The sequence below is a fragment of the Malaclemys terrapin genome, chromosome 20 (assembly GCF_027887155.1).
Source record: "Malaclemys terrapin pileata isolate rMalTer1 chromosome 20, rMalTer1.hap1, whole genome shotgun sequence".
NCBI classification, from domain to species: Eukaryota; Metazoa; Chordata; order Testudines; family Emydidae; genus Malaclemys; species Malaclemys terrapin.
In genome coordinates, this window is record NC_071524.1 from 18146006 (window position 1) to 18169992 (window position 23987).

General features: G+C 61.8%; 1 protein-coding gene across 1 annotated transcript in view; it reads right to left on the reverse strand.

Moving 5' to 3' along the window:
• Positions 1–572: 572 nt before the first annotated feature.
• Positions 573–23987, reverse strand: part of AKT2 (AKT serine/threonine kinase 2) — a 32106-nt gene continuing 8691 nt past the window's right edge. The window contains exons 2-14 of the mRNA XM_054009643.1: positions 15922–16062; positions 13498–13626; positions 12740–12851; positions 11331–11484; positions 10480–10611; positions 9770–9835; positions 9235–9303; positions 8386–8508; positions 7723–7851; positions 7234–7448; positions 6704–6791; positions 5733–5835; positions 573–5099 (exon numbers count right to left, since the gene is read on the reverse strand). Coding sequence (XP_053865618.1) covers positions 5020–5099; positions 5733–5835; positions 6704–6791; positions 7234–7448; positions 7723–7851; positions 8386–8508; positions 9235–9303; positions 9770–9835; positions 10480–10611; positions 11331–11484; positions 12740–12851; positions 13498–13626; positions 15922–15967 — 1446 coding nt within the window. The 5' untranslated portion in view covers positions 15968–16062 and the 3' untranslated portion in view covers positions 573–5019. The remainder of the gene's footprint in view (positions 5100–5732; positions 5836–6703; positions 6792–7233; positions 7449–7722; positions 7852–8385; positions 8509–9234; positions 9304–9769; positions 9836–10479; positions 10612–11330; positions 11485–12739; positions 12852–13497; positions 13627–15921; positions 16063–23987) is intronic.

The window sequence follows — 23987 nt, forward strand, 5'->3', positions numbered from 1 at the left end:
GCCTGACGGGGCCAGGAGAGGCTCACAGGAACGCGGGTTGCAGCTCCTGACCCCCCACCCGGAGCCAGCCCCAACCCCCGCCCCGGCTGCTGGGCTCCCTTCGGACCCGGCGAGTCGCTGAGCGGGCACAAGCCCGTGGAGGTGTGCGAGGGCCTGGCTGCCCCCAGGCCAGGCCAGGTCCCTGCAGAACCCAGAGGCACTAGGAGCAGAGGACATGGGGAATTTCTTGCAGACATCGGGGGCTCCCCAAGGAACCGGGGGGAGCCGGGCCTGGTTCTCTGGGGCTCCGCCCTGGAGCCTGGATTTCCTAGTGTCACACTGCAAGCAGGTGCCAGCTGGGGAAAGGAGGCCACTGCCCCGGCCCTGCAGGGCATGAGCTGCCCCCAGGCTGTTTTCACTCCAGCGTTGCGGGTCTCTGGTACCTGTCTCCGCCGCAGCAGGCCGCACGCGCCCAACAGGGTACGGGGCTGGAGCGAGGGCAGTTCCTGGGGGTGAAACCCAGCACGGGGCGGCTGCGATGACGGGATGGGGGGGGGGGGGTAAGGGAGAACACAACACACGGGACCCAAAGCTCCAAAAAACGTTTTATTGCTTGTACCGTACAAATCCAAGGGCACAGGTGAGCGCGGCGTGGACAGATTTACAGAACCAAAACACTCCAGGAACATCACCTGCCAGGTACTAGGCAAAGCTAGAACATCCGAACTCACACCCCTTATCTTACAGAGCGAATCAAGTATCAGCGCCCGGCCTCCGGGCCGCGTGCTTCAAAGCTTCACAATCCAGCTTTGGAGAAGTTTGTCCCCCGTCGCTGTCGGGGAGACCCACGAGGACGTGTCAGTCTACGTAATGCACCTCAACTGTTCAACTACAGAAACGGGGAAAGCATCCGGACCCCCCCCGCTGACGGCTCCTGGCACACCCCAGCGCCATGGCACAGCTCTCACTCACAATCCAAGGCTGGTGACAGGTCAGCTCGGGGGCCGCCGGCGGAGCCGTGCCAGCTGCAGTGTCTGCGTCATTCGTCCGAGGTGCCCATCGCATTGGGGGCTCCCGGGGGGAGGTTCCCGGCACCACGAAAGTAAAACCTCCCGCCCCACCAGGGGAGAAAGCTCCTGCCCCACTGGCTGTTCGTCCATCCTCAAAGCTGGGCGGACACCGGGCTGGGCCGCAGACCAGGGCAGAGTAGAAGCGCTCAATGGGAAGCGTGTCCCGGCACAGCCCCTGCCAGCCGGGGAGGGGTGGCCCTTCACCCCTTGACGCTTGGTGAGGCACAGGAGGGCACCGGACGGGCAGCAAACCCAGTAGTGCTGGTGGGAGGGGAGGACTCAGCAGCCCAGCACCTGAGCCAGGTGAATCAACATGAAATTCCAGCCACACACAGCAAGCAAAAGGCCAAATGGGCATTAAGGCTCAGCGAGAAACAGCCAAAGCACCGCGCCCGGGGGAGCCGGCCACCCAGCCCAAAGCGCCGTGCCCGGGGGGAGCCAGCCACCCGCCCAAAGCGCCGCGGTCCGGGGGAGCCGGCCACCCAGCCCAAAGCGCCGCGCCCCGGGGGAGCCGGCCACCCAGCCCAAAGCGCCGCACCCCGGGGGGAGCCGGCCATCCGCCCCAAAGCGCCGCGCCCGGGGGGAGCCGGCCACCCAGCCCAAAGCGCCGCGGTCCGGGGGACCCGGCCACCCAGCCCAAAGCGCCGCGCCCCGGCGGAGCCGGCCACCCAGCCCAAAGCGCCGCGCCCCGGCGGAGCCGGCCACCCAGCCCAAAGCGCCGCGCCCCGGCGGAGCCGGCCACCCAGCCCAAAGCGCCGCGCCCCGGCGGAGCCGGCCACCCAGCCCAAAGCGCCGCGCCCCGGCGGAGCCGGCCATCTGGCCAGAGACAGGCAACCCAGGGGGCCATAGGGGTTTTAAATTAAAGCTTTGCTAAGGTCCCACCTGGCTCCCTGACACATGCGGCGTGAAATACACAGGCCAAGCAATGAAGCACTTTGACAGCATCTGCAAATGCTTCTCCACCCCGGGCAGCGCCGCCCGCCCGGCAGCCAGCGGTCTGTGCGCTCTCGGCCTGGGGCTGGCCCAGCAGACCAGGCACGGGGGTGACGCGCTGCTCCCCGGACGCCGAAGCTGCCAGCTGAGTTCTGCGCTTTCAGAACTGGCCTCGGCCGCTTGTGCACAGGCCTGACGCAGAGCTTGGGGAAGCCCAGGGAGGTTGAAGGCACCGGATTGGGAAACGGGGGTTTCCTCCCCAGCTGTGTAACCCTGGAGGAACAATGGGGATAAACCTGCTGCTGGGACCCTGGGGGCAGCCCCGCGCCTGGCGGGGACCCCCCTCCCCAGGCCCAGCTGCGCAGGGGGGAGACTAGCTTCTCTCCAGCGGAGGCAGGGCACAAAACCGGCTCCTGAGTTCTGCCTGGGGCCCCACGTGCAGGGCCGTTCCCAGATGAACTCCAGCCAGGGGCTCCGGCAGCTCGGGGGCACCTGCCGTTCCGCGGGCCCCCGCCAGAGCCCTGGGCTGCGGGAGGAGACAGACCGGCGCTGCCGAGATTCTCCAGCGTGCTCTGAACGAGCAGGGGGAACCTGCCCCAGCCCCAGCGCCAGTATTACCAGGGGCGCATCACAGGCTGGGACAGGGCACGAGAACCACCCCCCGTCCCCTCCCCGGGCTGATGCTGCACAAGGCTCCGAGTGCCAAGTGCCTGAGCCTCAAATTCAGCCCGAGTACCCGCGTGCGAGCAACGCTGGAGCCGTATCTGGGGACGGAGGGTTAAGGGGACGTTGCCGCGTATGAACCCTGCGGACCCCCTCACTGAGTAGCCCAGGTCCTGCAGCGAACAGGGGGCCCAGCCCTGCGGTCCGGCCTGCGGCTCAGAAACGCGGGCGCCTTTCCAGGGGGCAGCCGAGCAGTGGCAAGTCTTTCTCCCAAATCGCAGCCAGGCTGCACGGCTGGCTCCAGCACTTGGGACGAGGCTCTCGCCCTCCCTGAGAGATTCAGAGACTTCGGCGAGGAGCAGCTGGAGAGGACCGGGACGCAGTTCGGCGCCGGCTCTGACACAGGCAAAGGCAGCAGAAATACTCAAGAGCTTAAAAATTAAGAGCTGGCAGGTACGCCAACCCCCGACGCGGCAATCCCGGGGCCTGACTGCCCAGCACGAAGAGCCGAGTACCCGAGAGCCCTGGCCCCCCATCCCTCAGATCAGACCTCATCGGCTAGTTCCCAAACCACGCGGCGTCTTGGGCGTCAGCCGTTCACCAGTGCGTCCGTTGCCTGCAAGGGAACCGCACCGTGGGGAACCAACCCCCGGAATTAACGGCTAACTGGCTGACCGAAGTGAAAATCTTGGGGAAAAAGACCCCGCATGCCAGGGACACAGCTTGGCTCAGGCACCAGAGCAGGCGAGAATATCCCATCACAACGTGTCTGACTGAAAAGCTGGGTGGGCCAGGTTCTCTGTCCGAGCAGCTGCAGCAAGCCCCGGCGGCTGGGTCCCCCGCCACGTGCCCTGAGGGCGCCTCACCCGCACAACGGGGCTGGAACGTGCACCCCAGGCAGAACGGCAGCCGGCTCGCTGCGATTTACGGCCCAGGCGTAGCTCAGAGACACGCTGGGCTCTGGGATGCCTGGAGGAGCAGAAGGCAGCTGCTCCCCCCGCCCCTCAAAGCTGCAGATGGCTTCGGAGCGTTTGAGTCTGACCCGTGGGGTCCAGGGGCCGGCAGCCTAGTGACAATGGGGAAAGAGCGCTCAGCTCCCGCGACTCGGATCGGTCTCCGGCGCCCGATGCACTCTGCCCAGCCACTGGCGCTGGGTGGGACAGGGCGGCGCCCCCCAGCCCTCGGCAGCGTCAGTGACAGTGCAGGGTGCGTCCTGCTGGGGAAACGGGGCCTTTGGCGCACGCCGTGGGAAAAGCTTAGCCCAAAGTCTGGGGGCTGCGCTGGCGAGCGAGAGGCTCACAGGAGTTGCGGAAGGAGCCAAGCGCTGCAGCGTTTAGTAGCCGCCCAGTTGTTCTGTATAAAATCCTGCTGCACGCCGGGCGTGAACTGACCGCAGCGCCGAGCGCGCCGACTTCTGGCTTTAAGGCAGCTTTGAAGAAAAAACGTTATTGCTTTTACAACTGTGCGCGTTGTACACAGGTACCACTGGGGGCTGGGGCCAGCTTTCCCCGGCGAGAACCCCGCCCGTCCTGACACGTCACTTCCCGTGGAAAGAGCCGGCTTCTTCCTTAGTGCTATTGTGCTGTGGGAGCCCTGCTGGGCCTCCGGGTGCCCAGCAGACTCCCCGTCCCTCCCGCCCGCGCGCTGAGATCCACGCGGCTCTGGCGGTGCCCCTTGCCCAGCAGGTGCGAGGAAGGGCTGTCAAGAGGTAACAGGCAGAAGAGAAAACAGGAACATGAACCCAAGCTTGGGGCTGGCGAGCCAGCGTCCCTCGTGCACCGGAGCCGAGCTAACGGAGCAATGAAGTGAACAGCAGCCCGCCGGGCTCTCGGCCTGCTCGGAGGGTTACCATGCGTCCCAGCGGAGAGGCCGAGTCACGTCACGGCCACTCAGCGGCGCTCTCCAGAACCAACAGAAATCTCTGGACAGAACGGGCAAATGCGAGTCAGTTTCGATTCCACAGGATTCCTCTCCACGAACCTCTCCCCGGAGCTGGGTTGTAGGTTATGGCCCGCAGGCCGCGAGGGGCCCTCGGCGCTGGAGGAAGGCTGCGAGAGGGGTTCTCTCGTGGGGTGGGGTGTCTTTAAAAGCTGTAAGCACTTCGAGGAGTTTAAAATAAAAGCAACCCCATGGGACTGAACCAGCCAGGGCTCGGAGCTGCTCAGAGCCACGGAGCAAGAGCACTTCCTTCCTTTCCAGGCGACTCCCCACCCGGCCGTGCGATGCCAAACTGGCGGAGTTTCAAACAGCTGGGGCTGCCCCTGCACGTCCGGGGGGCCGGGCTAGTGTGTGACCAGATTGCTGGAGAGAAATCCCAGGAACAAAACCAACCAGGTCTCCTGTGCTCGGAGCCCAAGTCTCTGCCGGCCGCCGCCTATTCTCGGATGCTGGCGGAGTAGGAGAACTGGGGGAAGTGCGTCCGCTGATCGGCCTCCAGGGAGTCCATGCTGTCATCTGCAGCCAGAGAGAGAAGCGGCTTATCGGGGGATGGGGGGGGCTCCAAGCACCACAGGGAGTTGGAAGCACAGCGCCCAGGTGGCCTTCAACAGGGCTCATGCTCCTAAACCCCTTGGGTGCTTCCACAAAGGCCGCCAGAGTGCCTGTGCAACCCGAGATGCCCAGGAGTTGGGCTACATGGTGTTATCTCCACCTCCTTCCCACCAAGAGAGAACTGGGGGCCCGCTCGGGTCCCAGTCTACACTGGGGACCACCTTTCCCTTCTCCCTCCGTGAGCGGCTCTCGCTGCGTGTCTCAACAATACAAGGCCCCGGACCTGGGCCGGTCCTTGTGAGTGCTCCCAGAGTATGTGTGATCAAACCCTGCGTCTTGGGGTCTTTCAGCCGACATCCCTCCACAGACATCGGCCACTCAGCGTACAGCCCCGCGCACGCCCTGGCCCCGCTGACGTCCTCACTACACAATGCGGTGCCATGGCAGTGGTTAGAGCTCAGGAATCCTGGCTCCCGGTCCTGTGCTTAGGCCACCAGACCAGCCAGGCTTGCCCTGTTTCTGTGCTGGGCGGGGCGGGGCTCCCTCCATTTCAGCCCCTCCCCAGAGCCCGGCGCGGCCCAGTCCGGCCATACTCACATCGGTCAGGAGGCGTGATGGTGATCGACTGCGCCGTGAACTCGTCGTCAAAGTATCGCGTGTCGATCTCAGATGTCACTTGGGGTTTAAATGGTGGGACGAGCTGCCGAGCAAGAGAGGCTGCGATCGGTAACCGGGAACGCCCACTGGCTCCCCCCGTCCCCAGCACGACAGCTCGGCTGGTCTGCGCCTGCCACGAACCATCCCAGGGCCCGGCTCCACCTCGGCTCCCACGGCTGCTGAGAGCAGCATCAGCCACCGTTACACCAAGCGACGCCGCTCGCCACCTGAAACCAGCCCGGGGACCCAGGGGCTGCGCCGATTTCCACTCACCCCTGAGCTAATCCGCACCTACACCGACCTGAGAGAGGTCGCCGAGCAGGGACACCTGCCTGCCATGTGAAGGGAGGTTCCCACGAGAAGCAGGGCTGGCTTTAGACACAGCTCCAACCCCTCCTCCCCCAGGTCTGCAAACCAATCACGGCAGTATCGTAAGCTGTTGGCCAGGTCTGGGTTTACATCCCCAGGACCTTGGTATTCCTGTGTGAACGGCTCTATTCTACCGCCCACGCCGGGCAGAAACCAGCCCCCTAGCATGGCCAGGAGTCCCGCAGCCTCTCCCAACCCTGCCTGGGTCACTTTTTCAGAAGGACGATTCTGACGGGACAGTGTCGTTTTACAGCACCGGGGTCTCGCAATTCACATCAAAGCTGCTGCGCTGTTTGCAGACAGAGGTTCCTCGTGGAGGTTTTCAATGCAGGGAAACGAGCGCCAGGATCTCCCATCCTGTAATCCCAGCCTGGCCCGTCCCTCCCAGCACGTGGGACCCCGAGCTCTGCTCCGTGCTGACGGGCGGCTTTTGCAGCCTCGCATGGACACTCGGTGGCTGTTCTGAGAACTCTTCAGATAAGTGGTTCAAGGGCTGAGAAAAAACCCAGCCTGTCCCCAGCAAAGCGGGTTCCCCCTCTTACCTTCTTCTGAACCACGTCTTGCCAGTTGATGGCCGTGAAGAAGCGGTGCTCCATCACCTCCTTGGCGTCGGTCGGCCCTCCGCCTAGCCTGGGGACACAGAGCATCTTACTCCCTGGCCCGCGCTCCAGGGCCTGGGCTACGGGCACTGCTTTCCAGGTGCCATTTGAAATCCGGTCAGTCAGATGGTGCCAAAGGTCAGGGAGCCCCTTGTAAAGCAGCAGGATCCCGGCCAGTGTCGACCAGCAACACTGAAACCAGCGCATCGACCTAGGCTCTCAGCCTGGCCCCGCTGGACCGTCGGTGATCAGCTGCTCTGACCCCCTGGCCAAGCCAGGCCAGAGACCTGCCCAGGGAAGACCCTAGAAGCTCTAAGCCCTGTTCTCCTGGGCAGGAGCCGAGGACACTTCGCCTCTGGTCTGCACCTGCCATGGGGGATCTCCCGGCCCTGACCGTCTCCCTGGCGACCGACGCACCTGCCGCAGAGCAGCCGCCAGCAAGAGCCGGCACCATGTGCCCAGCACCCACCCACCTCTGCTTGGGGTCCTTCTTGAGCAGCCCGGCCAGCAGGGCCTTGGCCTCGGGGCTGAGGGTGCGGGGGAAGCGGATCTCCTCCATGAGGATCAGCTCGAAGAGCCGCTCGTGGTCCTGGTTGTAGAACGGGAGGCGGCCACACATCATCTCGTACATGACGACGCCCAGCCCCCACCAGTCCACAGCCCGCCCATAGTCGTTGTCCTCCAGCACCTGTGGAGGGAAAGCGGGGGGCTCGTGAGGGGTGGAGAGGAGTCCGGCTACTAGCCCCCCTCCCCTCCCCAGCCCGGGACAGAACCCAGGAGTCCTGGCTCCCAACCCCCACCTCCACCCCCCCCCGCCCCCTGAGCCGGGACAGAACCCAGGAGTCCTGGCTCCCAACCCCCACCCCTCCCCGGGACAGAACCCAGGAGTCCTGGCTCCCAACCCCCCTGGCCTGGGTCGGGGCGGTGTTACCGTAATACACCTAATACACCCGGATGAATACCTCCGGGGCCAGGTACTCCGGCGTCCCGCAAAAGGTTTTCATGGTGGCGCCGTCCGTTATGCCTTCCTTACAAAGCCCGAAGTCCGTGATCTTTATGTGGCCGTCTTTATCCAGCATCAGGTTCTCCAGCTGAAAGGCAGAGAGGGAGCGAGGGGGTTAGAGCTCCGGTTAATTCCGCTCCCTCGTCCACACGGAACCGAGACGGTGAGCTCGATGGGGCGTGGGGGCTAGTCCGCCACCACCATCGTTAGGCCAGGTTAACGATCAACAGCAAGTCAATCCTCGTCAACCCCAGAGTGATCACTGCGCCGGACGCGGGCGGTCTGGCTGTTTTGGGAGCAGCCCGGATTCCCAGCTGGAAGCCGCCTCTCCTCGCGGGTACAGTGGCCGGGCAGGAAGGCGAGCCAAGGGTTGGGTAAAAGAGGAAGTTTTTAACTACCCGCTCGCCAGGCTGTACTGGGGGCTGGGACGGAGCCCTCAGAAGCAGGGACAGGGGCGAAGGGCCCTTGCCACCTGTTCTCCAGACGCCTTCCTGCAGTGATGAAATCCAGCCAGGGCACGGCGCTGCTGAGACACTCTAGGGCCTAGTTTCCAGCGGCTCTGAGCACTGACTCCAGCTGCAGCCCCAGCGCCCGGGGAGACGGCTGATTGCCCTGACATTACCTTGATGTCCCTGTAGACCACGTCCCTGGAGTGCAGGTACTCCAGCGCCGACACAATCTCAGCACCATAGAAACGGGCTCGCTCCTCCGTGAACACGCGCTCTCTCGAAAGGTGGAAAAACAGCTGGAGGGAAGGAAAACCGAGCGGGGGCCGTTAGTGCGAAGGCAGCCAACCGAGGGCCGATGGCTCTGGCAGGTCTTGGCCGGCGGGTGCGTCCGACGCGCATTGCCCTGGGCACTCAGAACGCTGACAGCCCCCGAGGAGGGAGAACGTACCCCGAACCCGGCAGTTCAGAAAGGGTCCCTCGAACACGCCTGGGTTTCCCTTGCCAGGCCCAGCACTAACAACGTTGGAGGAACTCACAGCAGCCGGCAGCGGCACTGCGCAGAGCTAGGAGAGGCTGGTCAATGCTGCTGGCAGGACACAGCATTAGCCACACCTGCCGTGGGTAACAATCCCCCCCATAGCTGGGAGAATGACGTTCCTACGGCCAGATGCCAATCAGCGACAGCTAGGCAGGGAACCCAGGAGTCCTGACTAGCTGGCCTGTGGGGGCAGATTTTCCTGTGTCCCAGCTCCTTACGGCAGGGCCGGGGCCGTCACGAGCTGCTGTAAGACCTGAGAGCCCCCAAGTGAGACGATGGACGAATTGACATTCTGCCCTGCTGCAGAGGGGGGTGGGGAGGTCAGTCACAGACATGGGCCATCTTCCTGCTGGCTCCTCTGCACCCCCCCACGGTCTTGGCCAGCCTCCCTCAGCAGTGCGGGGGGCAGAACGGCTCCCGAATCTTTCCCCTCCCCCAGCCTGTGCGGCCGTTTGAGGTGCCAGGCTGCACACAGAGGACCCACCTCTCCGCCGTTGGCATACTCCATCACGAAGCACAGCCGGTCGTTGGTCTGAAAGGCGTATTTCAGCGCCTGCAACAGAGGGAGTGGTTGAGAAGAGGCAGTCGCCGGCTGCATGGCTCGGCGTTCCCCGGGACTGTGGTGCTCTTACTCCAGCTCCCACGCCAGGGAACGGCGTGGCTAGAATCCCGGCTCCCAGGCCGAGCGGCACGCCCAGCGCCAGCCTGGGGCCAATGGCAGGAGGTGGGCACCGGCACATTCATTTCCCAGTGCCCACTGCGCAGCCCTGGCTCGTGTTTCCTCCCAGGCGGCTGCCCGGGAGCCGACAAGCGAGAGATGAACGCTCTGCGCCCGGGCACCCAGCTCGGGGCAGCCCCTCCCAGGGGACACTGCTCAAGGAGGTGACGCTGTGAGTCTGAAGGATCTTTCAGGTTTAGGCTGGCATGAAAACAGGCCACTTCCCTGGCTGGCACGCCCGCCTCGAGACCCGGCTGGCACGCCCGCCTCGCCCACCCAGAGCCCCCGCGGGGGGATTTACCGTCAGGAAGGGATGCCTGCTGTTCTGTAGCACTCTGCTCTCTGTAACCGTGTGTGCCACCTCGTCCTGCATTGAGACAGACCCCGCAGAGATCAGTTGCGCGCTCAAAGCCAGCCGTGCCACCCAGCCCCAGAGCCACAGCCGTCGGCCTTCGAGCTGGCAGGTGCGGAGCAGAATCCAGCCCGGGGGGCGGGCGGCGTTCGCACCCAAGGGGAACAGCTGCCAAGGCACAATGCTCACAGCTGGCCAGCAAAGCATGGGAGAACACGCTCGCGTCCACTCAACTTTAAGGGAAGCGGGTGCTTAAGTGTGCTGCTGACTCAGCGCCCACAGTCCCCCCCATTTATCGCTCTAGCCCCGAGGAACCCCAGCCAGGTAGCAGCCCCCATGGCGCCAGGTACTGTACAAACACCACAGACACAGCCCCTGCCCCAAGCAGCTTCCAGCCGAAGGCGGATGGTGACGGGTGAACACATTAATCTCTAAGTCTTTGAAGCACAGGTGAGAATTTCTGCCCCTGCTCCCAGAGGCAAACACACAGAAGACAGGAGAGAAACGGACAGCGAGCGTAACCAGCAGAGGATGACGTTACCTAACAACGTACAGCACACGCCTGTGGGTTTGGAATACGCCTTGTTTCGGCTCACTTGGCATCTGCCTTCAGCGAGCTGCCCCCAAGCCCCTCCACGCTGACCCTGCCCAGAACGTACCTTTGCAATGATGACTTCTTTCCGCAGGATCTTCATGGCGTAATAGCGCCCAGTGGCCTTTTCCCGCACCAGGATCACTTTGCCGAAGGTGCCTTTCCCCAAGAGTTTCAGGTAGTCGAAATCGTTCATGGTCTAGGAAGAAAGGCAGACAGGGGGAGGGTTAACGCGCTGCCACACGGGATGGCTGGAAGGTGGGGAAACACCGACCAAGGGGCCAATTGAAAACCGAGGGGTTCTCCCGCTGTGGTAGCTAGTTCCAGCCCGGGTACAACAGCCCACGGCCAGGACACCCAGCTACGCCCCACTCCAGCCCTCTGGCACCATGGGGGGCAGTTCCACCGTTGCCATTTAAACCACGGTCTCTGTGCCAACTGGCCAACCTCAACCAACACGGAGCAGCCTCTTGTTCCAGATAAATATTTACGGTAGTCACGGGTAGGGGTTTGCAGAAATCATGGGGCCAAGTCAATTGTCCCGTCCCCCCCCCAGCCCTCGATGAAGACCCCCTGGAGCTGACAGAAGGTGACTGGAGAAAGGGAACCGTGTTTCAGACAAGTCATTAGCAGGATTCACACGTCCGTGCGGCGCAGGGAAAGAAAGCACAGTGTGTTTCTGTAGCAGGAGATGGGGATTCCTGAGCGATCAGCACCCGTGAGGGACCTAGGTGGAGTGACCCCCCATCTCAGCGAGTGCGGAGAACCTGGCAGTGGGACGGTTGCAGCTTGGAGCGAGGAACGGACCCAGCGTCACGACTGCGCCGGGGGTTCTGACCTTCCCCAGCCTGTGACCTCACAGTACAGCCGAAACAAGGTTTGGGGTCCCCCCCGCGGAGATCATGCTAGGCGCCTTACTGCTTTCGCCCGGGTCTTGGTCACAGCCACTTCCATCTCCTCAGCCCCGGTGGTGTCGGTGGGGGAGCCGCACTTGTAATCCATCGTGTCTTCTTCGGGCTCCTGGTTCTTTAAGCTGTTGGCGACGGTCTGAATGGCGTGCATCCACTCCTCCCTGCGGTGAACACGGGGGTCAGCGCCTGCCACAGCCTGGCCCGGCACCAGCGCTGACACTTACAGAGGGAGAAGACCACGGCAATCCCACCCCGGGGCAGCAGCCCCCGTCAGAGCTCGGCTTCGCTCTCAAGGCTCAGCAGGGAGCCGGGAACCCACACACCAGCTACGGATGCCCACTCTGCCAGCAGCTAGCAGTGCCCGAGGGTTCCTGTGGGGTTCCCCAGACGACGCGCCCGTCGGCGGGGAGAGTCTGTCAGTGTGCAGCGATTCTCCGCGACCCAGCGCCTGGTGGCCCCCTTCACTCTGGTGCAAGGAGAGCGTCACACCCCTGCTCTGCGGCCGATGGCCAGGCAGAACCAGCCCCAGGTCTGTAAGGCCAAATCCCACGCACCCCGCTGTGGCTACGCTTCCTTACGGGGGAGGGGACCTGCTGTCCCAGCGTGCAATGCTCCAAGGCAGGCCACGCCTGCGCCCCTCGGGCTCCTCGCTACTTCCTGTCATGGCTCTCACAGCCTGGGCACCTCCACACCAGCAGCTGGGCAGTGGGCAAGCGTGGGGCCACCCCTGCCAGTGCACGTGAGCGGCAGCTCACACACCTGTCCCGGTGGCAGCTGGCACTGCCTGACCTCGCCAGAGCTCCCAGGGCAGCAGAGGCTGCAGGGCAAGGAGCTCACTGCCAGACCCCTCTAGTACGTAGCGTGTGGCACAGGCACCAGCGTGGCCCATTCCGCAGCACGGAGCTGGGACTCGCGGGAGAAATTCCAGCCTGGGGCACAGAGAGTCCGTCTGCCTCCCCAATAAGAGCCAGGCACACCCCAGCTGGAGCCGTAGGTTCCTAGCTTGGCCTTCCGACGCAGGATCACACGAACACTCCTGTCCTGCCACAGAAATACTTCACTTCCCCGTTCCCACCCTCTGTTCAGCTCGCAGTGCCGCGCCCGGCATGCGGGGAGCCCCTGCATGTAGCACCTGGAACACCGGGGAGCCCCCAATCTTGGTCTAGGGTGGTGGACACACCCTTCTCCCTCTGCCCGTCTCCCCCTTGATGTGGGGAGAACATCTGCCTCTCAGCAGGGCTGGGAGGGCTGGCAGGGCTGGCTTGCCAGTGGCTGCCAAGGAATCTGAAGACCAAGAGCTAAGTTCCCAGAGAGCCCGGCCCCGCCCTGCCGCCCGCCAGGCCCTGTGCTGCGTGATGGGCATGGAGGAGGCAGGCGCGCCGTGACGCAGACAGGAGCGTGCGGAGCTGCACCTACCGTTCGTCCGGAGAGTCCACGTGAAAGGTTCTTTCGATGACAGTCGTCCACTGCAAGCACCGAATGACAAAAGTGTTCGGCCGGGGCCGCTCTGTCTTCATCAGCTGGCATTCTGGGGGCAGAGAGGGGGGAACGCAGGCTACCACTGATTTCTGAGACCAGGTCCCCTTTGCTAACCCGCAACCTCCTGCACTGGCAACCTGCTCATCGCAGGATCCCGTTAAAATAACGACCCTGTGTCTTTAAATGCCTCCCGTCAGCCTCACCTACAGCACCCCGCCTGCGCCTCCCGGTACCGCCTCTGCAGCGTGCCAGCTTCCTTTCAAAGATGGCAGCCGGCAGCCCGTCCACACCAGGGCTCTCAATGGGGCCAGCACTACTGGGACTAAACCTGTACTAGTCCCGCATGCAAACGCCGCCGAGCTGCTTGCTAGTCTCTCTCCCCGCGACAGGCCAGGCAGCGCTCGGGCGGGGGGTGTCACGTCAGAGCATCGCAGCGTGAGAGGGAACGCAGCTGCTGGACGCGCCGTTAGCGGGGCACTCATGTCTGGACAAGTTTGTGCCACCACATCCAGCTCTAAACAGCACCATGGCACAGAGACCCTGGAGCCTGACCTCTCCTCTCAGCTTCAGAGGGGACGTGGGCTCTGTGAGAAGGGGGCCGCCTGTTTTCCCAAGGGGCCATGCATCTGCTGAGGAGAGACACGGCTGTGTCTCCTGGGTGTCCCTGCACCTCCGGGTTTAACCGGCAGACGTACCTGCGACCGAGAAGTTGTTCAGAGGCGGCAAGCTGTGATCGGACGTCTCCGGCCGCTCCTTGTACCCAATGAAAGAGCCGTCGCTTTTCAGAAGGAAGTACCTGGGTCTCCATGTTTTAATGTACTCCCCTGGAACAAAACCGTATTGCGCCTGGCGTTACTTCACGCCTCGCTCCGTCCCTTCGCTACAGAGCCCGCGTCAAACCAGCTCCCACCCCGACGTCGGCACCGCAGAACGGGAACGCCGAGCCGCTGCCCTGCTCTCGGCAAGGAGCCAGCCAAGGGCCAAACAACCGAATTTCATCGGAGACGCTCCAGAGACGCGGGATTCCCGCTGACCGACTCACAGCGCTCTCAGCTCCCCACAGCCACTTCGGGACTTTAGCAGCGAGAGGCTGACACACAGCCAAGGACACCGAGACCACACCGCCAGGCCGCCCAAGAGTGGGAGAGGTTCCACGCCGGCCACACTGGGCCAACACTTGAGACAGATGCTTAGTGATGAAATGGGGGGCCTCCAAAGTATTTCAGGGGTAACCTCTGGGGGAAAAGCAGGAGTTTGGAGGTTCCTTTGGGGCCCGTGTGAATCCCAGTAAGGCATGTAAATAGCCTTATTTCCCAGGGAAGCCCACCCAAACCCAGGCAGGCAAAGTGACTTGCCCAAGGACATAGAGGGAGAGTGGCAAAGCTGGGAACAGACCCAGGAGTCCTGGCTCCCAGGTCCCTGGCCTGACGTTAGCTGAAGTGGCCGGCTCTGCGGCTGTTTTAAGGGACGTGGTGTCACCCGGTTAGCACCTCTCCCCCCACTGCAGCGAAAGCCGGCAGCACCAAAATCAGCCGGACTGCAGCGCAGCCCCTGGTCCTGGGGCACCATGCCAAGGACAGAAATAGCACCGACTCCTGACCCCCTGCTCTCCCCCCGGCAGAGAGGAGATGCCGGGCGGGCATTGGAGTCAAGGGAGCTAAGCGGGATCTGTCCGAGCTGCAGGGCTGCCAGCGCCTACTCCCGAAAGCGCTCGGCAACCAAGGCGAGCACAGGCCCACCTTCAGCATTGCTATAAATAACCCCCGCACAGCTGCTGCACGGCCCCTGCACTTCCAATAGCCCATTAACGCTAAAAATAAAAGCGAGCGTTGGCACGGGCCACCCAGAGGGGACGCCGGCCTGGGGGACGTGCCCTATGCTCCTGTGGGTCGCCCTGGCAGCTCCAGGAGCGAAGCCAGGCCAGCCACACCCGGGTTGAAAGCACGACTGTTGCTAGCACCACTTCTCCAGCCCCCGTTCCCGGGACGTTTACTGCTGCAAGGGGGGCTAGCAGGCCCTGCTCCGGCCACACGCTGCGGCGTGTAACGTGGGTCTCAGAAATCATCTTTTGTCGGCGCTGGCCAGGGAACCGGGCAAACAGCCTCGGCCTGCGCACTGGCAGCACAGATCTAACCGTGCCGCGAGCAGGGCCCGGGACAGAGCTCTCCCGCGCGGGCTGCAGATGGAGCGAGCCGAGGGCCGGCTCTGAAGCCCATTGAAGCCAATGGAAAGACTCCTGCTCACTTCGGCTCAGGCCCTAGCTGCAGCCTGTGCCCAGCTCGGGGGAGGGCTCCTGTCTCACCTGAGTGCCCTTCCACCCCACGCTCCGGGCGATGCAGGGAGAGGGGAGGCTGGACAGCTGGGTACCTGAAAACCGGAGCCTTCCTTTTCCCCGCGGCGCCCTGAAGCCGGAGGGATGCCGCTAAGCCAGGCACAGCCCTCAAACAGCCGCCCCTTCTCCGCCAGGGAACACCGAGCCTCTGCCCTGAGCCGCCTTCCTGCAGCAGGAGGCTGCACCTTCCACTCAGGGCCACCCCGATCCCTTGGCACAGCACGGCAGGGAATCGCCCCGGAAGGGGATTTCCTGCCCGAGGCGTGACGGAGCCGCCAGACGGGCCCACAGGCCCGATGAGAGGAGGCAGGATACAGTCGCGGTTACAGCTCGGCTTTCAGAGCGCTGGCAGTCCCGTAGGTGCTGTGCACGGACAGCAAGGGGAACAATCTACCTGCTGTTGGAGTCAGCGGGTCAGAGGAGAGCACCATGCGCCCTGCACCCTGGGCGAGCAGACTCAGGAGTGAAGCTTATCGCAGGGCGCCGGAACGGCCTGCTGCCGCACCAACAGCTAGGGCCTGGGTTCACACACAAGTTGCAGCAGTTCAAAAACCAGATTAGTTCAGCAAGTGCAAACACCTGTGTGGACACACTTACATAGGGTTAAAACAGGCTCCATGGGTTTAACTCGCCTAGAAATTCACAGTGCAAACTAAAGCAGCACAGGCCAGTTTAAACCCTGTCAGCGTGTCCACACACAAAGCTGCACCGGTTAAAATCCCACCTTTAGTTAGGCTGGTGCGATTGTGTGCCCCCAACACGCCCCACCTTCGGGTGGGAGCCTTACCTCTCTTGTGCAGCCAGCCCTCTTTGACCACTGACACGTCGTTCATGTTGGTGCCCCAGCTCCCGGCCACCTCTGCAGGGCAGGACAAGGAACCAGGGTAGCGCTGCCAGCTGCAGGACGCGCTGCGGGCGCAGTGAGCGTCTGTGGGAGAAAAGAAGCCGTTTGCCATCGCAGAATTCACTGGATGTCCAGACAGAGCTGCGGACGGAGCTCCCACGACTGCCGCCCCCAAAGATCCAGTGTCGCTCGCCACGGGGTCTGAATCCGCCCCCTCCGCCCGGAGGACTGAGCACACAGCAGCCCTTGCCCTCGTGAGCTTACAAACCAAGCCAAGGCAGACAGAGTGGTGATCAGATGTGCCCTAGCCTCTGCCCCCCCGTGCCCAGTGCCCTCTGCACGCGTTGCACGGGGCGAAGCACACGGGGACGCCTCGGAGACGCAGCTCTCCCGCTGAAGAGAGAAAGGCAGCATCAGTAGGAAACCGCCCCCACACAGGGTATCAGTAAAAACTCCCCCGCTATGTGGACGGGGAATCAGAGCCCTGCTTGCAAACACCCCCGAGTTGCAGGGAGAGCCCGCTACCTGCTCAGGCAGCCAGCGAGGTGTTTACCTCGGTTTCCAGCGACCCTTATCTCCCCGCAGCACCATGTGCTACCATCACTGATGATAAAAAGCCTTGGAGATAAGAGGCACTAATCGCACATGCTCAGATCAAAGACACTGGCGGGGAAAACACACACGCTGCACAGGCAAGAGCCCTTACAAAACAAACAGCTGGAGAAAAATTAATCCCAGTCACCTGACAGGCCTGGGGGGGCAGGGCCAGGGATTGTCTTGGAAGCCCGGCCCACGTGGCTGGCCCGGAGCCAGGATCGCTGCCCGGGAACCTACGATGCTCTGAGAAGCATCTGTTGTCCAGGCTGGTCAGGGAAAACTCCTGCTAGCAACCGGGCTGAAGCACCCCCGGTCTGGCTCCAGTCCAGAGGGAGGGAGTTTGGGGCTCACCCCAGCACAGGGTAGGACACATTTGCCTGCGGCGCCCCTGTGCCGAGCCCTCTCCCTCTCGAGCGCCGCCTGGCTCGAGGAACAGAGCACTAGTGATGGCGCACGGGTACCGGGGGCTCCCGGGCCGCTCAGCACTTCTGCTGGATCTATTTTCACTCCAGCAAGCCCGGGAGCCCTGCAGGAGTTTGGCTATCGGGCTCCGCTGGGGCGCCACGCAGCGAGGCAGGGAAATCAGGCTGCTCCCCTCAAACCCGGGCAAGGGCGCTTTCCTAGGCCAGGCTGGAGCCCGGCACTCTGGAGAGCTACGAGACCCGCAGGAAGGTACAAACATACAGGCCCAAGGCCGGGATTCCACGGCCCAGCAACAGCACCACCGGCTCCTGGCTCTCCGGTCTCTTTGGGCCTGGTCCTTCCTCCCCATGCCTGCCTCATGCTGGCCCACCCGTTAACTCCGCACGACCCGGGGCTGGTGGAGCAGAGGGATCCTCTCCCCCCACATCAGCGATCGCTCACCCCGGACTAGTTACTTCGGTTCAGTGACTGCACCGTGCAAGCCACCGGAGCCGGGAAGTTCCCACGCTGTGCTTCAGAGACCTAGCTCCAGGCAAGCTAGCAGCCACGACAAACAGCAGGATTGAAGTAGGAAAACTAAGCAAGATGGTAATCGGAATGACAGGACTATAATGAACAAAGACAAGGGTAGAAAGAAAACGTCATGTCACTAGAAAGGCAGCTGGGCCCAGCTTTGCAGGGTACAAAGATACCCTATCTAGCCCGGGCTATTTCCACCTTGGACGCCTTAGCATAACCGTGCTTTCCCAGAACTCAGGAACGGCAAATCAGAGAACACCCCGCTCATTTTCAGCACCTGCTGTGCTGCTCCCTTTCTCTGGGACATTTCCTTTCCTTACAACTCACCTTGGCCTCACGCGGGACTCACTCTTCGCTCTACTTCCCCCACGTTCCTGCTGCAGAGGGAAGGGGCGAAACGTCACGCCGCCGGCTGTCTGCCTCGGCTCCAGGGCCGCCTGAACAGGAGCAAGTGGGGCTGGGACAGTTCCTCAGAAAGCTCCAGCCCGTTTAGCGGAACAGCTCAGATCGCCTGTCAAGAATTCCTTGGCATCGGAGGCCTACCCCCTCGCCAGCTCCCCTACACCCGCCAGCGCGCACCCCTTTGGGGAACTAGGTTCTCCTCACTGGTGCTCTAGCACGAACATGCTTCACCCACTCTGGGCTGAGGAAGGGAGACTTTCCTCACTTGTCCGGTTTTCCTCGGAGATTGTCTGACCAGCCCAGACGCTTGGCCAGAGCTCCTCTTCGCTCGCATCTCCGGAGGGCTCGGAGAACTATGTCCAAACATCTGGAATAGTCCAGGATCTCCGAGAGAAAAGCTGGTTGGCCACTGGAGTAACTGAGGTTGAAGACCAGGGGACCAAAGCTCGCCCCATAAGACCAAAATGGCAAATGCCGAAGAGGCGATGTGTAATATTGCCCGCCTGTGGGCATACACAGAGTGGGGGCTGCGTCGATTTGGAAATACTCTCACAGGCGCTTTAGCAATATTTAGCCCTTGGCAATCACAGGGGCTTTTCAAACAGATCTGCCGAACTCCTGAGTGAGGGAAACCGGCAAAGAGAGCGGGAGACGTGCCAGCCGGCACATTTGGTGGAGAAAGGGCTGGAAGACTCCAGCGTGCCGAGCTTCCAGTTCGATGCTCAGATTGTGCCCCCAGTTTTACAGAGAATTCTGATCCACACCCCAGCAGACAGTGAGTGGGCCGGGCACGGGCCACATGCAGCCACAGAACTGCCCAACTTCTCTCCACAAGCTCCATGTCTGAGCTAAATAAACCCCGCACAAATAAGGCGATTTAATCCACATGTATTTTCATTGGCAAAACTGACCAGAAGCAAGAGGGGGAGAAAGACGCCATCACTCTGATCCCGGCAGACAAGTTTATACAGAACTACTCTTGCAATCCTAGCTAACAAACAAAGCCGGGGCTGCAACTGGATTTCACTCATTTATGTAACAGTGCTAACGGTTCAGCAAAACGCCAGCACTAGGACCATCTTCCCGTCGGGACCTGGGGCACAGAGGGCCCTGCCTCGCGTAAGACAGGACAGAGAAGCCACCGCAGTGCTTACCCCAGCTGCTCCCGCACAGCGCGAGTCCGAGGCTGCGAATGCACAGCCGGGTCTTCCTCCCGCGCAAGGCAAACGGTATTTGCAATAGGCTAGAACGCAGGTGACCGGATGGCAGCTGGAAAGACAGAGCCATGTGATTGGGGGAGAGCAAACCAAGGGGTAAGACCCAGGGAACCTGGTGGCACATGGAACTGCTCGATTTCCAAAAGGAACCATCCTCTTGCCCAAACGGCCAGGCTTCACAGGGTCCTGTTGGCACCAGAACGTAACCGTCCTGGCCGTCTGCCGAGAAACGCCCCAGGAACAATGTGTGGGTGAAACAGGCCAGACCAACAGCCTGGTGGGTGACTGCGCCCTCGGGAGGTGCAGACACCCGAGACTTGGCAGAAGAACTGACTTCCTGGAAGTGCCCATTCGCGACTCTTGTTTTCCCCACCAAGGAAGATCACCACCAGGGACTTCTTTGGAGGCTAGGCAGAGGGCGGCTCGTCCAGCCCACAGCCCGGCGGGGCTCGCTTTGATTTAATAAGAACCCCTAGCTTTTCATCCAGAGAGCTCAAAGCACTTTACAAAGGAGGAAACTAGCATCATCCCTGTTCATCGAGGGGAAACTGAGGCCCGGGGACAGGAAGTGGCTCACCCACAGTGACCCAGCGGGCCAGTGGCAGAGCTAGGAGTCCCAGTCCAGTGCTCCATGCAGTCCTCTTAAATGCCACTAGCAGCACCAGTCAGACGAACGGCAAACGTGGCCCCTCCCCTACCAATCTCCAAGCGCAGGAGGTAACATTACCCCCGTCCTACAGAACTGCCAGCCAAAGCAATGTACCGCCGAGAAGAGACTGGAGCCCGGGACCAAGCAAGCCATGGCTAGCTAGAGACGAGACGCAGTCCCAGTCCCAGCGTCAGTGCTAATTTTAGCAGATTAACAACGAGATTATCAAGGGCTGGAATTTCTGACACCGCCTTAGGGTCCCCCAGGCCCTCGGCCCGGCCACGAAGCCGGCAAATTGCCGGCGGGTGCAGGGACGCCCGCGAAGAGAGAGAAGCCATCTGGGGAACGCCAACAATTCTGAGGAGGTGGGAGTTATTCTGGGCCAGCAGGTGGTCAGCACTGTGGGACACAGAGCAACGGCGAACATCACATGCCTCTACGGGTGACGAGCTCACCTGTATTGCTGACTGCGGCATGCACAGCCCGAGCTGGAGCCGAGACAGACCAGCCCTTTGCAGATAAACCACGGCTGGCTCTGACCCACGGGGAGAAAGCTGCGCGCCTGTCTTCGGGGTAAGGCAGTGGGGTCTGGGAATGTCTGCCACGCACTTGGCCCCCAACAGACGACACAGGGTAACGTTTTCAGACGAGTTTAAGTCACTTATGAGCCAAAGCCACACTGACCTTCCCGCTGGCTCCTCACTCATTTAGATGCCTCTGAAACGTCTCCCCCAAAGTCTCTTCCCTGAGCAGTTTGCAATCGAAGAGCGGTTCGGATGGACCCGTCACCTGCCCTGCCCTCACCAGCTCCGCAAGCAGTGGCATCAAAGCCCGGGGTTCCCCCACACGCTCCTCGGGTACAGAACAAGCCAATGGAAAGCGTCCCGAGAGCTGAGCTGATCAGTTTAACCCTGGGGAACATGACGCCCCTTTGCACAAGTGACGTGCGGGGCGTTTGAAACTCACCCTGGGATTCTGAGACTTTACTGGGCAGCCGCGTGCAGGGAGAGAGAGCAAAGGGACGTCCCTGCTCACGCACGCCAGCCATAGCCTGAGAGGATGGCAGCGAGACTGACCCTGCGACCTTTAGGAATAAGTGAGGAGAAGCCAGGCAGCACGTGCCTTGGAGCCTCAGGGGATGCAATCACTTCGCAGTGGCCATTCAAGCACCGCTTCCGACTACGATCTCAGTGCTGGCCGGGCTGGCGGGCTCCCGCAGGAGAGCCTGTAGGTCACCAGTTGGAAACCAAGTGAACTCAGCACCAGTCATGCTGGCACTGCCCTCCAATGGCAGGCTCCCGGGCTCCCCTTGGAGGGCCAGACTTGCCAGTCACCTCCGCTACAGAAACTGAGCTCCTCCTGTCCTTCACTCACACACGTCTCTGACATCGCACTTTTCTTCAGCAGATCTCGGAGCGCTTCGGGGACCCCATCCCGGTGCCCGTGTAAGCTTCTCCCTGCTCCTACGAGGGCTGGACCCTGAAGATTTTGGGCCCCAGGAGGGTCAATCCAGCACCTCTGCTCACTTTCACTAGATCAGCTTCCCCCCGTCCCCCCAGTTCCTTGCCGGGGAACAGCCAGAGCCCACAGGTGGTTACAACGCCACCAGAGATGTCTGGAGCTGTCCCAGGCTATAAGGACTGGAGCACAAGCACTGCCCTCCCTAACCGATCCCTGCGAAAGCCAGGCTGGCGCTCGCCACAACCAGCCAGTTCGGGGCCTGCGTTCTGGGTGATCGTAAGGGGCCCTGCTGGCCTGGAGATATGACGTGTCAGGTGTGAAACGACGGCTCTTCTGAGAAGTTTCACTGCAGCTACGTGAAGGAAGGAGTGCCCAGTGGTTAGCAGGCTAGCTGGGGACTTGGCAGAGCCAGGTTCGAGTCCCTGCTCTGACACTGTCTTCCTGTCTGACCTCAGCGCACCAGGGCCTCCGTTATTCAGCTCCTGCCTCAGCTGAACGTCTATTAAAGATGGTGAGGTGCAGACTTATGGGCCCCGGGGCCATGTGAGAACGCCGGAGAGAGACAGGGGACAGCCAACAGACAGCTGCTGCAGGGACTGACCTATCGATTTGCCGACCGAGCCGGCAGTACTTTAGACCCTTGCTCTGAACGCTCAGTCCCGCAGGTCACAGGTGCCCGGGGCAGAGTGCATGGACAGCACCTGTCCCCGCAGAGCGCTGCCCTCCAGCAGGGATTCCGCACAGCATACGTTGGGGGCTGGGGCGCCAGGCCTTGGGGCACGCCCATAGAAAGCTGGGGTCATTGGAAATGAAGTCATTGGTTCAGCGACTTGGAGGCTGGAGGGACCGTTACATTGAAGAGTCTGACGTCCCACCCAGCACAGGCCAGAAAACTGCCCCCAGGCCTTCCTGCTTCCAGCTGGTTGAGCGGGTGCGGATTTTCGATCCAGCCTCTCTGTGCATTTTCCTAGCTAAGGCCCAGGAGACCAGAGCATCAGCCCCTCGGGGGGTTGGCTCTTCGCTGGGGGCCTCAGTTTCTGTCAAACAGAACTTACGTTAGGGATCTAACCTCCCTGAGCAGCGCTGGAAGGGTTAAATACTTGCAAAGTGCTTGGAGATCCTCAACGAGAAGTGATAGTCACGGAGGACAGGTCCCTCAATGGCTACGAGCCAAGAGGGTCACACACAACCTCAAGCTCTGACGGCCAGAAGCTGGGAGTGGATGCCAGGGGACGGATCACTCGATGACTGCCCTGTTCTGTTCATGCCCTCCGAAGCAGCTGGCACTGGATTGATCGGTGGCTTTAATGTCAGAGGTGTGGGGCGGGAATCAGCTCCCAGCAGCAAAGGGTTAATACTCCGTGGCGCAAGGAGAGATCTCAAAGAGAGAGTGAAATGCAGAGTCTACAGAGAGGGGCAGGTCTCTGCAAGGTAGCTCACACCTGCTGGCCCTCCTCCCAGGGGGCATCCAGCACGGACTGCAGGGAGCAGTGCGGCCGGCCGGCCCCGCTCCCCCTGTTGACTAGCTGGCAGTGTGACTCAGCTAAGTACACACTAGATTGTTTACTCCTTTCAGGATGTGCAGAACGGGAAGAGGCAGAGGAGTGGTTTGCGCTGCTAGGATGGAAGTGTCTAAAGCACAGCTCCCGTGGGGCCCCGGGGGCGGGGGGTATCCCGTGCCAGCGGAGCCGTACCGCCCTCGGGGTCCCTGGGAAACAACGCCCCTCCTCCTCTTGGGCACCCAGCCAGCCTGGCTGTGGATGGGCACAGCCCCTCCCCCTGTTTATGTTTGACAGTCACTGGAACAAAAGGCTCAATAAACATTAGTTCTTCCACTCGGTTGTCTGACATCCGACACCCTTTGGCAACCCTCTCCAGCGGCTCCTGCACGGCAAACAAGTGTTTATTTCACCTTGCCAGCCAGGCGACCCAACGCGGGGCTCGGCTTGCTGGGCCACAGGAGATCATCTGTAAGGCTGACGAGGGCTGGGCTAGCCGCGTACGCTGGGGCACGACCCCCCCAAAGACCTCGGCCATTCCACACAGCGAGGGATGAGTTTTACCATGTCTGCGCGCGAGACGGTTCCGTTCGCCACACGTCACCACATCCTGTATTTCTGCCGAGTCTAGTATTTCGGCTGGTCAAACATCAACAAGAGAAAAGGAGGCCCCCGAAGCAAGAGAAAACCAAATGTGCAGGGTGACAGAGCTCCAGCCCCGAGGTGGCCTTGCTTTCACCTCTGAGATAGGCTGAAACGGGCTGCGTTCACCTGTGTCAAAAGATGCCTGGTGGGGGGGATGAGGGGGTTCCCAGTGACTCATTTCTGGAAAACAAGCTAGAGGGAAATAACACACGTCGATAGCGTCTCCACTGAACTCGGAGCGCCCGCCCCCCGAGCGGTCAGGCTGTGATTTCCCAGAGAACGTAACTTATTAGCACGACTTTGGAAGTAGGCCTAGCACAGCTCAGTCGGGGCGTCTGACCCGCACCGCGACAGCGCAGCACTGCACGCACAGAGAAAGGAACAGTCCCTGCCCCAAAGCACCTACAATCCAAACACACAAAACACAGGCAAGGTCACGATCCCCCCAAGTTGCAAGAGGGAGAACTGAGGCCCAGTGGTTTAAGTGACACGGGAAGAGCATGGCAGAGTGATGGATGAACCCAGATCTCCTGAGTTTTACTCTAGTAGTGCCTTCACCACAATACCACCAGGGCTCCTGCGTTCTATTTCTAAAAC